Source organism: Haemaphysalis longicornis, unplaced genomic scaffold (assembly GCF_048455015.1).
Source record: "Haemaphysalis longicornis isolate Haplotype H1 unplaced genomic scaffold, Haemaphysalis longicornis Haplotype H1 scaffold_3, whole genome shotgun sequence".
Taxonomy (NCBI): domain Eukaryota; kingdom Metazoa; phylum Arthropoda; class Arachnida; order Ixodida; family Ixodidae; genus Haemaphysalis; species Haemaphysalis longicornis.
This window is the reverse complement of record NW_027526335.1, coordinates 135,188,414-135,203,313: the sequence shown is the minus strand read 5'-3', so window position 1 is coordinate 135,203,313 and position 14,900 is coordinate 135,188,414. Positions and strand designations below refer to the sequence as shown.

The 14,900-nt window shown below is 47.2% G+C and overlaps 2 protein-coding genes across 2 annotated transcripts in view; both read left to right on the top strand.

Moving 5' to 3' along the window:
* LOC144175109 (putative G-protein coupled receptor No18) overlaps positions 1-14,900 on the top strand; it is a 209,848-nt gene that overhangs the window by 127,401 nt on the left and 67,547 nt on the right. The window lies entirely within an intron of this gene.
* On the top strand, positions 474-10,878 carry LOC144175440 (uncharacterized). The gene is made up of 2 exons (XM_077704513.1): positions 474-477; positions 8,381-10,878. The coding sequence occupies exons 1-2, from the start codon at positions 474-476 to the stop codon at positions 10,876-10,878; spliced, it is 2,502 nt and encodes an 833-aa protein (XP_077560639.1).

Genomic DNA, 14,900 nt, shown 5'->3' with positions numbered 1-14,900 from the left:
GGGAAAGCGCACCTGGTTTCACTGAAACTGTTTAAACCGCTGGGTACGTGGAAACGTTGTATTTGGTTGCTTCCATAACGCTGTACATTGTTGCTGACAAAACAGACAAAACTTTTTCGTTTAAATGGTGATTTATGAGAATCTGCATTATGCACTAATGCTCTGCCTCGCATGTGCCAAAGAGACTGTGGGGTATTATGAATTCCTTCTATAATCTTTTGCACTGCAGGTGTATAGAAGCCCTCAATTGTTTCGCATTGCAGATTTGCTTGTCAATTGAACGCTTACACAAACATACCGCCGGTATGAGCCGACCTCAGCTTTGAAAACGATGCAAAAGAAAGAAACTGTACCTTTAAATAAATTCAGAATATTCGAAGAAAAACAGGATCCTATTTAGACATGTTCAGCCGAAACCGTATAAGCCTAGATTGCAGTCACTCGCGCATAGCCAACGAAATTCATTCGGTACTATGGGTGCGTGCTCTTAGTATGAATATTGAAACGCGGGTGATGTCTATCTCGATATTTCGCTCTTTTTAAATTTTGATACCCTGCGTCACTTTTATCCGGAACGAAACACTTTCAAAAGAGGGTATAGTGTCGCTTCACAGCTATATTTTTTTCGGCGGAATATTCTGGCCCCCGAAAAAGCGACTACGTCATAACACTAGGTTCCATACTCATCTTAATTCGCTAAGTGCGGGCGTAGGCTGGCGTCAGCTTTCACTAAAATATTCGGAGCCTCGGTGTACGCAGCTGTACCTGCGTCCCCAAATGACTGTTTAGAAAACCGGACTCCCGTATCACGCCTAATGGCTTTCCATCAATGTCTTTTTTGACGGCGAAAATCTCATCGCGTCCACGTGCCAGGGGCGCCCGCGTATTCACTTCTGCGCTGGCGGAGACAGAAATCGAGCCCGTTAAACACAGCGATAGGGGTTGGAAGAAAAGAACAAACAAAGTCCAACGTCCCTACACTCGCTTAATCGCAGGAATGATAGGTGTGGGCGTGAACCTGAAAGCAATTTTAGTATCGTTCGTCGTCTCAGCAAATTAAACTTTACAGATGTTGTTTGGTTGTTTTATTTCTGACTCGAAAATATCTTTAAATTTGATAAAAATTCAAGCAGTCTGCCATAAGTGAACTCATTCACGGAGGTAAATATTGCCTACTCACCCAGACTCCTTTTCATTGCGCGATTTCACTTAGACAAAGTGCAAGATTCCATAGCGAAATGGGATCCCGCCGCATAGCGCATGTAAACCTTTATGAAAATCGTGTAGCGTTCCACTGCCGTTCCAGTTAAGGCAGAACGCTTAGCTGCTCCTATTAAACGACCGCTCCGAGATTTCTAAATTTGCTGGCTATGGATGCAGCCTCCCGATTGGCTTCTGCCTTCCCTGACGCCACCTTATTATGGAATATTATTCTCGCTGCCTGGATGACAGTAGATTGACGAGTGGCTAAATGTTTCTACTTTGAAAACTTTTCTGGAATTTGGCATTCGTTCAACTGTGACAACATCCCCAAATACAGGCACCGACGTCATTGCTGCGGCATGCTTCTGTACTACTTTACCCTTCTCTGTGCCTATAACTTAGCTGCAAATGCTAAACGGAAGGACACCGAAGGTATGAAGATAGGGGAAGTTTAATAAACTCTTCCAGTCAGCATATCTCCTACTTATGCAGTGGTATTTTCAACTTGCCATGAACGACATATATAATGTTCTTCATTAAAGACTACCTAGTTTAGATAAAAACAGACGAATTTACTTGCGAACTTGGAATAAATACTATATTTAGGAAACGGAACCGATGAAGCAGTTGCACTAGCAGCCACGTTCTAGAAACGTGTCTGTGAAGGAGTAGGAATAGACGCCTTTCTACAGAAGTCAGCCTCGGAGAAGAGTCTTTATTACAGCACCCCTTGAGACTGTCCGGCTTCTTGTGTTTAAGTCACAATTTTTTTTTGCTTGATTGGCGGAGGATTGTGACTCGGACATTCTAGTGCGGTTTGTGTTGTTTGTATCGTATCACTTGAATGATAAGGGGCAGGTAACACAGTGGATAATTATGTTTTCAGTCCTACCCTCTCTGGCGTAACGCCTGCCCGTATTACGTCACTGTATTGCGAACCGTGAAAGTTTTGTAATATTTATTAAATTAGCTGATTAAAATAGGTATTTCAAAACTGATATGAGCTGTGTGAGTGACAACATGGCAGTTTGTTTTTCCAAATTTAACAGCTTTTATTTGTCTTCCTGGCCTCCTTACCATTGCCAATTACTTGATCTCCTTCTTAAAAGCAATTTCTGTACTAAATAAAACAAGCCTCAAAACCCTTGCTCCAACGTTGGCTCCTGAGTACTCGTGTACTTTAAGCACTCGTCATTGTTTTGAAGGGTTCATTTTTAGGTGTACGACATCGGAGGTAAGCGATCGCGGCAGTTCGGCAGTTTTATTTCAGCAAGAGCGACATATCTACATAAAGCGATTCCTCCAAACGACGTGAGAACAGATGTATAACATGGGCGTGACCACATGAAACGATATTGGTCAGCGACACGACAACGTGACGCCATAATATAACAGCCTGATTTTCCCATTTCGTGCAACAAGGAAAGTTCTTTGTAGGTCTAGAAGCGAGTGACGCGACACAAGCCAGTGACAGATGACCTCGGTGACCACCCCTTGTCTCGCAAAAATCACTTTATGTTGTTACGCCTTTAGACGCCATTTTTCAAACCACCCATCTTGCGGCTACACGGTGTAAGGCGCAACGGGATGCCTTAGCCACCCCAGGATGTGCATTCCATGTGACTACTCGCTTTCGTCACCCCAATAAACGACGTCCAGGGCGAAATATCCCGTAAACCCTTCTGTCACCCCGCGCACCACGCAGCCCTTCGAAATAACGTCCATCGCAGTGTATTCGGTAAACCTCGGATGACAGCATTCACAATACAGCCACCGGCTTCACCACAACCCGTTAACGACATCCGTAGCAGACTAGTGGGGTGAGTTCTGGCTGACATCCCGCACTACCGGTTTTCAGAAAAATGTGGTTACAGAAATGTACTGTAATGGCCCAACGGGTGTGTCAATGTGAACAGAGTAGCTTGTTTAAAAGGAGTTCGCTCTGCCTGCCTATTTTAGCCGTCGAAGTCTGGCAACGTTTGCAAGATGCCAGGCCAACTCGCGCCACTTGCAACTCTTGTACAGTAATCTGACTGGAAGCACCTAGTATGGGTCGCTCGAGGAGTGTTTGCTTGGGCATGGAAGAGCGGTTGTAAAACAGATGCAAGGTTGATCGCATCGTAATATAGACGGTCACCGTGGGCGGCAAAATAGTAACGGTGACATTTTGCACAACGACCGGAATCGCCAACCTGTAATGCGTAGTAGATGCACAAGTGGCCTCATAAACCATATCAAGACAGACGACATACATAGATGCAGAAAGACCACATTTTTTGTGTTTAAGTAGCTCAGGAAAGACTATCGGGTTTCAGAAGCGCGCGAGTTATCTGGGGCATCAAAATATTGAAGAAATGGACACTAACTCGTAAGCATTGAAGGTAGCGAAGCTGTACGCAACCTTCACGACCATCACGACGGTTTAAGTCCACGATTGCACCCGCCGCGGAGGCTCAGTGGCTAAGGCGTTGCGCTGCTGAGCACGAGGACGCGGGTTCGATTCCCGGCCGCGGGGGCCGCTTTTCGATGTAGGCGAAAAGCAAAAACGCCCGTGTGTGCGAGTTTTCGGCGCACGTTAAAGATCCCCAGGTGGTCAAAATTAATCAGGAGCCCTCCACTACGGCGCGTCTCATCGCCTGCGTTACGTCGGCGCGTTAAACCCTACAATCAATCAACCAAGACCACGATTGCGGCCCATTTAATTTTCCGCTGCGGCACAGGCCCTTACGGCGTCATTGTTGCCATAAATGTGAGCGCCCTTAATTTTTTTTAGAAGTGATAGTCATTGGACATGGACCAACGTAATACTGTATTGTTCCGCTTTGTGGGCATGCATTCGGAACAGAAATACTGCGCTCGATATGCAGAACAATAGAGAATGATCGAGCACATGCTTATAGGAAGGAGAGGTTACACCTCTCCCCTCCGCACCAGTGTACGCGCGTACAAATCATGTGAGCCAAGCTTGAGAGAAATACAGAGCCTTAGCAGTAGCCACAGGCGCTTCACACGTGCATTGTGGTATTCCTTTTAAATGGGACGCACTTTACACCGCTTCCCTGTGATATAGCCTGGGTATTATGTCGCCACGTTCGTGTAACACGCTGACCCAGCTATCTGAGCTCTTAGTACTGGTACCAATGTTCCTACATGCCGTCAGTGAGATGGCACATGAACGGCGACTTAGAGAAACCACAAGCATGGAACTAATGTCATGACCGATACTATAAGGAAACATCGATGTTATAATGGTTCTTAGACAGTGACATATATTCCACGGCAGCTAGGTTAAAAAAGGGCCTAAAGCATGGGAAAAGACGCGGTCGCGACCAATTTACAGGAGCGGCTCCAATCTTTAAGCCCACGTTGCCTTCTGCTTAAATAAAAATGACGGACATGCCTCGTGCAGCTCGCAGGAGCCATTCTGTGTGCGGCGTGGTTATGTAGCTCTCGAAAAGGGTTACAAATAACGCTAACTATGTCAACATTGAGCCCGGCCACTTCATTAAACATTTATTTACATATCCAGCGCTCCCCACCCTTATTAGCAGGATCACGCTGGTCAAATATTACATCCGGAAGACCCTTTGGCCTCTCATTTAGGCTCCAGACACCTATAAGCGTTCAAATGGTAATAATGTTTTTGGCCGTGCTACTGCCCTGCGAAAACAAAAAACTTTTGAGCTCATGTATCTCTCCGATTTAGTGCAGTTTTTCGTAAAGGAAAGTTAGTGCCGTAACAAGAATCTAATTGATTTTGTAGTGTTATGTACTTTGTTCTTTTATTAAACCCAGAATATTTTCGTAGTATGTGTGTGTTTAAGCGTTGTGATGATCCTATCATCCGTCTATACCAAGCTCTCAAACCCAGTGCAATTTGTCTGCTACTTTGGTTCAGAATGTAGCAGAAGCGAAGAAGAAACATTACCAGGAACTTCCGGGGCGTCTCGCCCTGCGCGCCACTAGGCCCACTGGTGGAACAAAGTTTCTCCTGTCAAGCCTAGAACTAGCAACGCCCATGTGAAGGAACTGGCGTGCAATAAAACTTCGGCTTCAAACACCAGTCTGTCGAATGAGACTCTAAAAAGGTTCTTCTTCCATTATTTTGATACAGCTATTTCGGAAGTGAAAAAAGAAAAGAAAGGTGGAGCACGTGTCAGTGCTCTTCTTTTGTCTCCTGACAACATTCAATTTTAAAGAGAGTTCAGCTCCCGTGTCGCACAAAGAACAAAGGACTTGATCAATGGCATGCTCTCTGGTATATTATCAATGCGGAACAAAGCAAAAAAGAAACAAAAAGGATGAAAGGACTCCTTTTAGCTTCGGAATTGGTAAACACGAGTCTGAAAGAGCTTAATTCAAGCTTTCGTGCTTTCATTTTCGTTTATTTGAACGCAACGAAGTGAATGTTGTGTTTGGATAATATTCTGAAAAAGCTTTTTTCTGCCATTAAATGTCCGAACAATAAAAGGCGATGTTTGCACTGAGAACGGGTATTTAGTGGCTGTATGCACAATTTCTGTACACAACCTGCGTCCCCCAGCAGTTTCTCCTTTTTAACATCTAGCATTCTTTGCCGAGTTACCCTACAGCCCAGACCATGCAACGCCCTGCATTTGCAGAAAAATGCATAGTTGGTGGAATTAACGCCGTTATCCTTATAACTGCGTAAATGCAGGTAATTAAACCAACAGAATTTTCAAACACCAAAAATGCAAAAACCAAGAAAGAAAAGTTAAAAACAAATTCACACAATCAAAACTACGCATCTTATACACCACTTTTAAAAAAACCAAGACTAGAAAATTTCCAAGAAAAGAAGATTTGAAGAATGACTGAGAACGACGTGAAGACACACCAACCGTTGATATTTTACGCTCTGCAATATACGTGATCTATAAGCACGCCACAAGCGGAATGCCAGAGAGGGAATTAGGCTACTTGGGGTTTTGTAACATTCGCAACATTCACTTCCCAGAACCAGTGCTGTGGGATCACTCTCCCGGGAAAAGCAAATCTCTCATGGTATTCACTCTCTTTCTGTGATTTCATTTCTAGCTAGCACAAAAATTCTCACGAGTTGTGTTTGTTTTCAAATGCCCTATTATGAAAGTCCATTGCAGTGACAACTTTCAGCACCAATAAACCTTAACACTGACGGCTAGGGTCACTGGACTGCAAAAGCGCAAGCTCATTCAGCAACTGTCCAATTTTTTCGCTATCGATCGGATTGAAAGACAACACAGCGGTGCCTACAAAACGAAGAAAAAAGGACTGCACTGACACGAAGTATTCAAGAAAATAGTTCAACTACTGCGACAAACAAAAATGATAGAAGCCTCAATATAAGTGTGAACCCAAACACGGAAAATAAATTTCAGGATAGCGCCCCGCCGGGGACAAATATTTGTGCCGTCGTTCATAATGCACACACACCTGCGGTGGCTCATGCGACCGTCTCTGCATTGACTCTGCATTAACGAAGAGCTTGGCAGAGCGGTCAGTTACTCCGCCGGCACATAAACAGGTACCCCAGAACGAATAACACGTCACACCGCTGCCCTTTTCAAATTCGAAAACAGCGTTCGTTGGGCACTAGAAAACGTGAGCATATTTGTCTTTTCCAGCTGCCAAGCCCTCGAACGCCTCGCGAGTTTGCAAATGATGCCTTTTCACATTTTGTTTTACTTAGTTCCTCGGAGGATATCGAACGGAGTCTGGCACCTGCCACTTATTTCTAGCGTTTTCTTCCGCTTGAGTCTACTGTGAGAATTTCCGCATTACCATATTTTAAGTGCGAATGCACTTCTTAAGCGAGCCTGAATCGTCCGCCGCCGTAGTCCGCATGAAAACAGCTGCGGGTGCGCGCGCTCCTCGTCTTCCTTGGAAACGGGGAGAGATGGGCGCGCGCTGCCTGGCCGCTGACATGGCACATACCCACGTGGAGGATTGGCCAGGAATCGGGCGTGAGAAGGGCTTATGCACCCGCTTAAAGGAGTATTGACACGAAATTTCAAAGCTGAGATCCGCTCTAGCAATCAAGTACAACGACAACACAAATAGGTGTCTGTGCATGGCACATACCCACGTGGGGGATTGGTCAGGAATCGGGCGTGAGAAGGGCTAATGCACCCGCTTAAAGGAGTACTGACACAAACTTTCAAAGCTGAGATCCGCTCTAGCAATCAAGTACAACGACAACACAAATAGGTGTCTGTGAATAAATGCATCTTTCTTTCTTTGTAGTTGTGTGTGTGTGTGATCTCTCTTTCGCGAACATTACCGAACCGCGCAAATTCAACTCGTGCATTCGCACTTTCACATTCTTCCCCTCGGGGAAATGCGGGGAATTTTTTTACATGTGCGTTCTTTCCGTTCCTAAACACGGCTCTGTGAATTGGCCGCCGATCTTTAAAAAATCAAAACAAGGCACAAGAAATAATTCTTTGGGGCGTTGACCTCTGCTTACGTGCTTTGAAGACGAAAGCCTTATCACTTCTCCTGCCGATATCTACCAGACTTCACTGCCACGCTGGGTTTGCGCCTCCCTTTTTTGAACAGCGAAGCTGTTAAACAAATCATTTGTGTAAGGTGTCCGCAGTTGCAAAATAACAATATGCCGAGAGCTCGTGCACACATGCCCCGAGCGCACGCTCGTCAATATAAGTAGGGAGATTGGCCAACACTGGCCAAAACAAAACTCCAGAGCTCCCCGTATCGACGCAACACTCTCTCGGAACGAGAAAGACACGTCATAGCGTGCGCCTCTCACTCGTTCTTCCTCGTGTGCATGCGGTCTGTAGCGCAGAAGAGCCGCGACTTGAATGTCCAAGCTGCTCTAAGGGGTCACTGACTCCACATGCCCGGCCGAGGAAGAGGCCGTGCTTCGAAAGTCTCGGCGTGCAAGGCAGCGCTTGCAGAGTGCCGTGCAAAAATATTGACCTAACGGACAAGCTCGCTCTGACCTCGCTGAACATAAGGTCATTGAAATGCTGTGCCGCCGTCGTCAACCACGACAGCACAACGGTACTAAAACTCCAGCGTGAGTACGCCAATGATCTCCAACAGAAGCTTAGCCATTCCAGTCTTGGCCATGAGTGCAAGATTCTCTTACTTTTCTTGCTTTGATTTCTTCGTTTTTGGCATGAATCACAAGAATTTCCTGCCTGGCGACAAGCCGTCCGAGAATTGGGAGAAGCCGAAGTACAAAGACGCCTGGACGCCAAGTACCTCCCTGCAACACCACCAGACCCTCTCCCAAACTATGAAGGCGCACCCAATGACCTTTTAGACGCCGATATAGAAGAATGGGAAGTGCGTGCAGTGCTTCAAACCATTAACTGTAAATCGGCGGCCGGCCCAGATCAAGTTACCAACAAGGCGCTCCGAAATTTGAACGACACAGCAATAGAAGCCCTAACCAAATACTTCAACAAGTGCTGGCGCACGGGCAAGCTCCCGCAACAATGGAAGACTGCGAAAACGGTACTCATCCCCAAACCGGGCAAGCCACCCCACATTGACAACCTGAGGCCTATATCTCTAACATCCTGTGTGGGAAAGGTGCTCGAACACGTACTCCTCAATCGCTGGCAACGGTTCCTGGAAGAATCCGACATCTACCCAGACACGATGCTGGGATTTCGAGCCAAATTATGCACCCAAGACGCCATGTTGCTTCTCAAGCACGAAATCATTGATCGAAAATTCCCCACCCTGGACAACAGAGCAGTACTCGGACTAGATCTTCAAGGAGCCTTTGACAACGTACACCACTCGGCAATACTTCAGCAAGTGTCCAACCTCAATATGGGACAGCGAACTTTCGCGTATATCAAGGACTTCCTGACCAACCGAATCACAAGGCTCGTGGCAGGGGAACTGCAACTCCCACCTAAGCAGCTGGGAAGCACGGGCACCCCACAAGGTTCCGTAATCTCCCCTCTGCTGTTTAACATAGTCATGATCGGCGTAGCTAGAAGACTCGAACAAGTTAGTAACATCCGGTACACGATCTATGCAGATGACATTACGTTGTGGTCAACAGGGGGTAGTGACAGCCAGATAGAAGCGGCCCTCCAAGAAGCCGTCACTGCAGTCGAAGAACATCTACGCCCCACTGGACTCAAATGTTCGCCAACAAAATCCGAACTTCTAGTGATCCCACCACCAGGAACGAGAAGGCCAACCAAACAACACACCCCCATCAATGTGGTCACCCAGGACGGAATGCCGATAACACAAGTCCCAACGATCAGAGTGCTCGGGTTGCACATACAAGACTCGCACCACAACAACGTCACAGTGCAGAAACTCCACGCCAAGCTCACGATGGCCACTCGACTCCTCCGGAAAGTGGCCACGCGATACCAAGGCATGAGAGAAGATAGTCTACTTAGACTCACCCAATCCTTTGCACTAAGTCACATCGCGTACGTGGCATCCTTCCACAACTGGAAGGCGGCCGAAAAGCTAAAGATAGATGCAATGATCAGACGAACCTACAAGACAGCACTGGGACTATACGCCCACACCAATACGGACCGCATGCTCGCATTAGGAGTACATAATACGACAGACGAAATCGCAGAAGCCCAAAGCACAGCTCAGTATCACAGACTGTCCCAGACCAGGACAGGGCGAGCAATACTACAAAGAATCGGACTCAATACACCTACAACGGCTCCAAAGAAAGCAACTCCGCTACCCCGGACTCTCGCCCAACGCCTACGGATTCCCCCCTTACCTAAGCACATGCACCCACAGGCTCATCAAGAGAGACGGTCGGCGAGAGCCACGTCCCTTACGAAGTGGCACGTCAAAGACCCACACGCCTACTACGTGGACATAGCACAATACCCCCAACAACCAGATACGTATGTAGCAGCCGTCCTCGCATCCGACACTGGGATACTCCAAACATCTGGAAGCATACAGTGCAAGACACCCACACAAGCCGAAGAGCTGGCCATTGCACTGGCACTTACGCTTCCGAAATGCCGCACGGTCCTCAGCGACTCGAAAACGGCCATACTCAACTTCGCTACAAACAACGTCAATAATACAACTGCCAGAATATGCTCCACAATATCATCAGGCCCCAACATTACCATCAAGTGGTTCCCCGCACACGCTGGGCAGTTAGACACAGGACCGAACCGGAATGAAGAGGCAGACATGGAGGCACACGCGCTAACCAGCCGCGGGTCCCCACCCCGCTCCTCGATTCACCCGGCACCTCGGTCCAATGACGATGAATACTCCATCACCTCCTACGGAGACATTCTCCAGTGGTACAGAACAAATAGATGCCTCTTCCCACCCCCCCATCGAGACCTCACCCGCAAGGAAGCTACTACACTACGACAAATACAAGCACAGGCTATATGGACACCCGTACTGGCACGACACATATGCCCCGCCGTATATACAACAGACATCTGTCAACAATGTCAACAAGCAAGAGCCACCCAGAGACACTTGCTCTGGAACTGCACCCCCCCAGACCGCCTAGACGAAGCAATGCCTCCTGCCATGCGCAGCAAGATCACAAGCCAAGACCCTGGAGACCAAAGAGATGTGGTCCAGCACGTGCTGGACATCCTGGCGAGACAGCAGCCGAAAACGTCACCCTCACGGGTTGGCATGAGTAGGCTGCCGCCCCAGGCTGTCTAGCACGCCCGTCTCACCCCACCCCCCATCCCATGCCGGACTGTCAATAAAGTTGTTTCTCTCTCTCTCTCTCTGCCTGGCGACACTTCACGTCACCGCTTTCCAAAAATCAGTGTTCTTTGTGGACCGCGTGCCCGTGTTCTTTTCTCGCGCCATTACGATCGCCTTTTACGCGATATATCATCAGCGGCGCACGCACTAAGCCAACTCTTGTTTCCTAGTCGGGAACACTGTTTTGAGTGCAGCCACGGACACTGGAATCGTCCACTTTCAAACCTGAAAGCAAAAACATTGTATCGATTTCGCTAGAAAAAATATATATTCTCCAGCGTAATGATGTGCGACACTTTGTGGGCATCTGAGATATTGTACCTTGTGAAGGCGATTGCGCGTTCCCGCAACAATATTTAACAGCTTCATGGAGTCTTTCCTACATTTATTACTCATTCAAGTTTAAAAGACATGCAGAGATAAAACCTTTGTTTTATTCGAGACGGTGGCCTCGTACTAAGCCATCTGTACGTCCATCGTGTGGCCGTTTCTTGTGCGATCAAACGGTCTCCCTGTTAAGGTCTTTCAGGAGCGTGTCTCCAAACGAGAAACTGCGTCATCGGTACAATCTGAGGTAGATCTTTCTCCACACATACCACGCCCAATTCAGATCTAGGTAAATGCTGATTGATTGATTGTCGGGTTTAACGCGCCGACGCAACGCAGGCGATGAGGCGCGCCGTAGTGGAGGGCTCCGGATTAATTTTGACTACCTGGGGATCTTTAACGTCCACCGTAATCTCGTACACACGGGTGTTTTCGCTTTCCGCCTCCATCAAAAAAGCGGCCGCCGTGGCCGGGAGTCGAACCCGCGACGTCGTGCTTAGCAGCGCCACGCCTTAGCCACTGAGCCACCGCGGCGGGTAACTAGGTAAGTGCAAGTGGTAAATTCTTGATGGTGCGCTTTTTCTCCTTGACATCATGAGGTCCATTTTGTCTACACCGCTAACAATTCAATTGCTAAGGTACTCTGCATCGAGGTAAACGTATGGCATTTGGTCCGGGTATAAAGCTTTCTTTTCTAAACTATGTCCAACAACAGTTCCTGTGAAATTGGAACAATAAGAACACGGTATTTCTGTGGAATCCGTAAATCTTTGGTTATTGGGAGGCAGGAAAACTACAGATCACGCTATCCTACACTATCAAAATGCCGTTTTTTTGGGGGGGGGAGGGGGGGCGGGAGGGCCAGGAGGAGGGGCGGGGGAATGTCGTGCACAGACCTCTTAAAAGAGGTATCTCCTCGGCCTTTTTTTCTGCGATACTTGCTTTGTGTGTCCGCTGTGACGTTCCCAACGTGCTTTTTTCTTGCTCGGCAAGCGCATAGTGTGAAGTCGTCTGGTAGGTCGCTGGGCTCACGTTTACGCCCGTATCACTGTGGCGCATGTCCGCAATATCGTGGCTGACATGCAAAGTGCATATTTGGGGACCGCAGCGTCCCTACTGGTTTACTCCTCTTGGAAAACTTCTGTATCTGCGAGGGTTTTAGGTTATAATATTGTCTTTTAGTCTGTATATATATTGAGTACATGTGAATTTCAAGTCTGTCTTGCAGAGGTCCCAGGCAGAGTTCCATTATCTGCGGCGTTAAAGTTTCTCCAAGGGGAGGCTGAAACGATAGGTACCTCGGTAACTAAAAATGATTTTGTAGCTTTACTGAACGCTGAAAAATATATTGGATCATACAAACGAGCCATGAAACAACGGATAGAAGGAGTAATGCTTACAGACAGGAGATTAGTGTATTGGACAAGTAGATCAGAGGACCAACTCGGATGGAAGTGATCACACCCCAAATTACAAGAAAGAAGTGAACTTTACATGGGCGCGTACGGCAACGTAAAGGCAATGGGTGGACTCCGAGGGAGCGGAGCAGTTACAGAGACAGAGAACTAATAACGATAACACAAATAACCAGACGGCGGGACAAATGAGAACGTTCAGGATCGGGGAGTGGTATCGGGCGGACCATGACTGAAGCGATGAAGGTGTAGGGGAAATGCCTTCTTCCGGCAGCCGTCGTGCTTAGGCTGACCAATATGATAATGATAATGACGACGGCGATACTGACGATGACGATGATGATGACGACACCGATAATGATGATGATGTACCTAACATTTAGGTCACTGTGGGCAACACGAACATAATCCAGCCAATGTTACAATCCTAAGTCGCGTATCACTCCGATCTATAGAACACCGAGAAAGGGGGGTCTTTCACTGACTGCCACAAACTGTTGGTTGAAGCCGGTGAATATATCTTTCTGGTCAGAATTCGTTGCCTCAGTCAACTCTTTAAATATTTATCTTCCTGTCTTAATTCTACATCACTTTTTATATTTGTATCTTATTTAGGCCGAATCTTCTCTGTCCCTCGCATGGCATATTTACCAAGCCCTCTTTCCACTGTTTATTAGCGCTAGAATGTACTGCACATATCTCTGCATTCATTCGTCTGGGCAGCTTTCTACGACAAAGCACGAAGCTTGCCACTTCCGCGGCTGTTCGGGGTAACAAACATTTCTTTCAAGATGCCGCACAGATTCATTTTGGCGCCCGAATAGGGCGAGTAGTAAGCACATATCAGTTTTACACTTTCGTTTTGAATAAAATATCTGCTCGCATCAATTTTACACTCTCGTTTTAGATAAAACACGTACACGCATCAGTCGTACACTTTCTTTGCAAATAAATATGTGCATCATCAATTTTACACTTTTGTTTTAAATAAGGAGTGTGTCTCTTTACCTCGTATTTCCTTGATACCTTCATAAAACCTTATTCCATATCACTTCCACGTGCTCAGCCGTGACTACCGCACTTGGACTCTACTCGACATGAATGTTTAATAGCGGGCTTCCTTCCACGTGGCCTGCAAAGTGGAGATTAACTGAAGAAACTTTCTCTATTGTCATTAGCGTCGGCGAGAACAGAACACACTGTGACTTAGGGTTGGTTAATTGCATTACTGCTGAGCCACGTGTTTGGTGTTTTGCTTCGCCGCCTACATATTGTTTCCTAGGGACACTCCTCGCCAAGTACCTTCGTCGTGAAAATGGCGCAACCAGGATCCATTAGTGGCCCCAAGGCTCTTTTGGTTCCTGGACCACGGCGGCCAAAACATCCTCGGCGTAATTCGTATGCTTCTAGCATTTTTCTGGCGTTGTGCCGTCTACTGAAGGCAACAAAAGAAAGTGACCACGGCAAGAGCACGAGGGGCCTGTCATTAGTAACTTTCAAAATATTATCTCGTAGATTCACAACGTGAACGTCAATTCCTGTCTTGTAATGCAAACTTGAGAAGGAAAATCCTGAATGAGTGCTGCCAGCCGTAACAAGCATAATTTGACACGCAGGCATCTGGCTCAACAAATCAGCAGACACTCTCTCGGGCACTGCCTTGGATGGCCCGGTGGTGGGCGTTCTACCGCCCATAAATTTTCTCACCTTGGCACGCTTTAGAAGATTAGGCTTGCTACAATGCACGGCTTAAGCTGCGTATGTAAGTTCTGACCTCGAGCACCTTCGGAACTCAGGGAATTGCCAGATTATTCAGTCACGGGCTCGTGAAGTTACCCTTACCAGCTTTCGCTGTGGTGTCCGAAATTTAAATTATTACTTGTACGTCTGCAATCTTGCCCCTTCACCACTGTGTGCATTTTGTAACGAATTAGAGACCACAGAACAATTTTCCTGTACTGCCGACAGTAGTCCTCTATACAAAAAAGATGCTTGCAAAACAGGTTTAATCGATTGGCACTCCCAATGTCGGTTCCTCTAATAGTATCCTTCGGGGCGAAGGTGCTGGGTTTTAGCCGCGCAGATCTTTGCTCCGCCGTAAACTTATACATTTCGGAATCTGGCCGTCTTCCCTGATAGCCGCCGGATAGATATGCCGGGCTTCCCACAAAAACGTCCCAGCGTTTATGATCTCTGATATCAGTGCCTTCCCGCCCACTGGCTCTCGTTCCC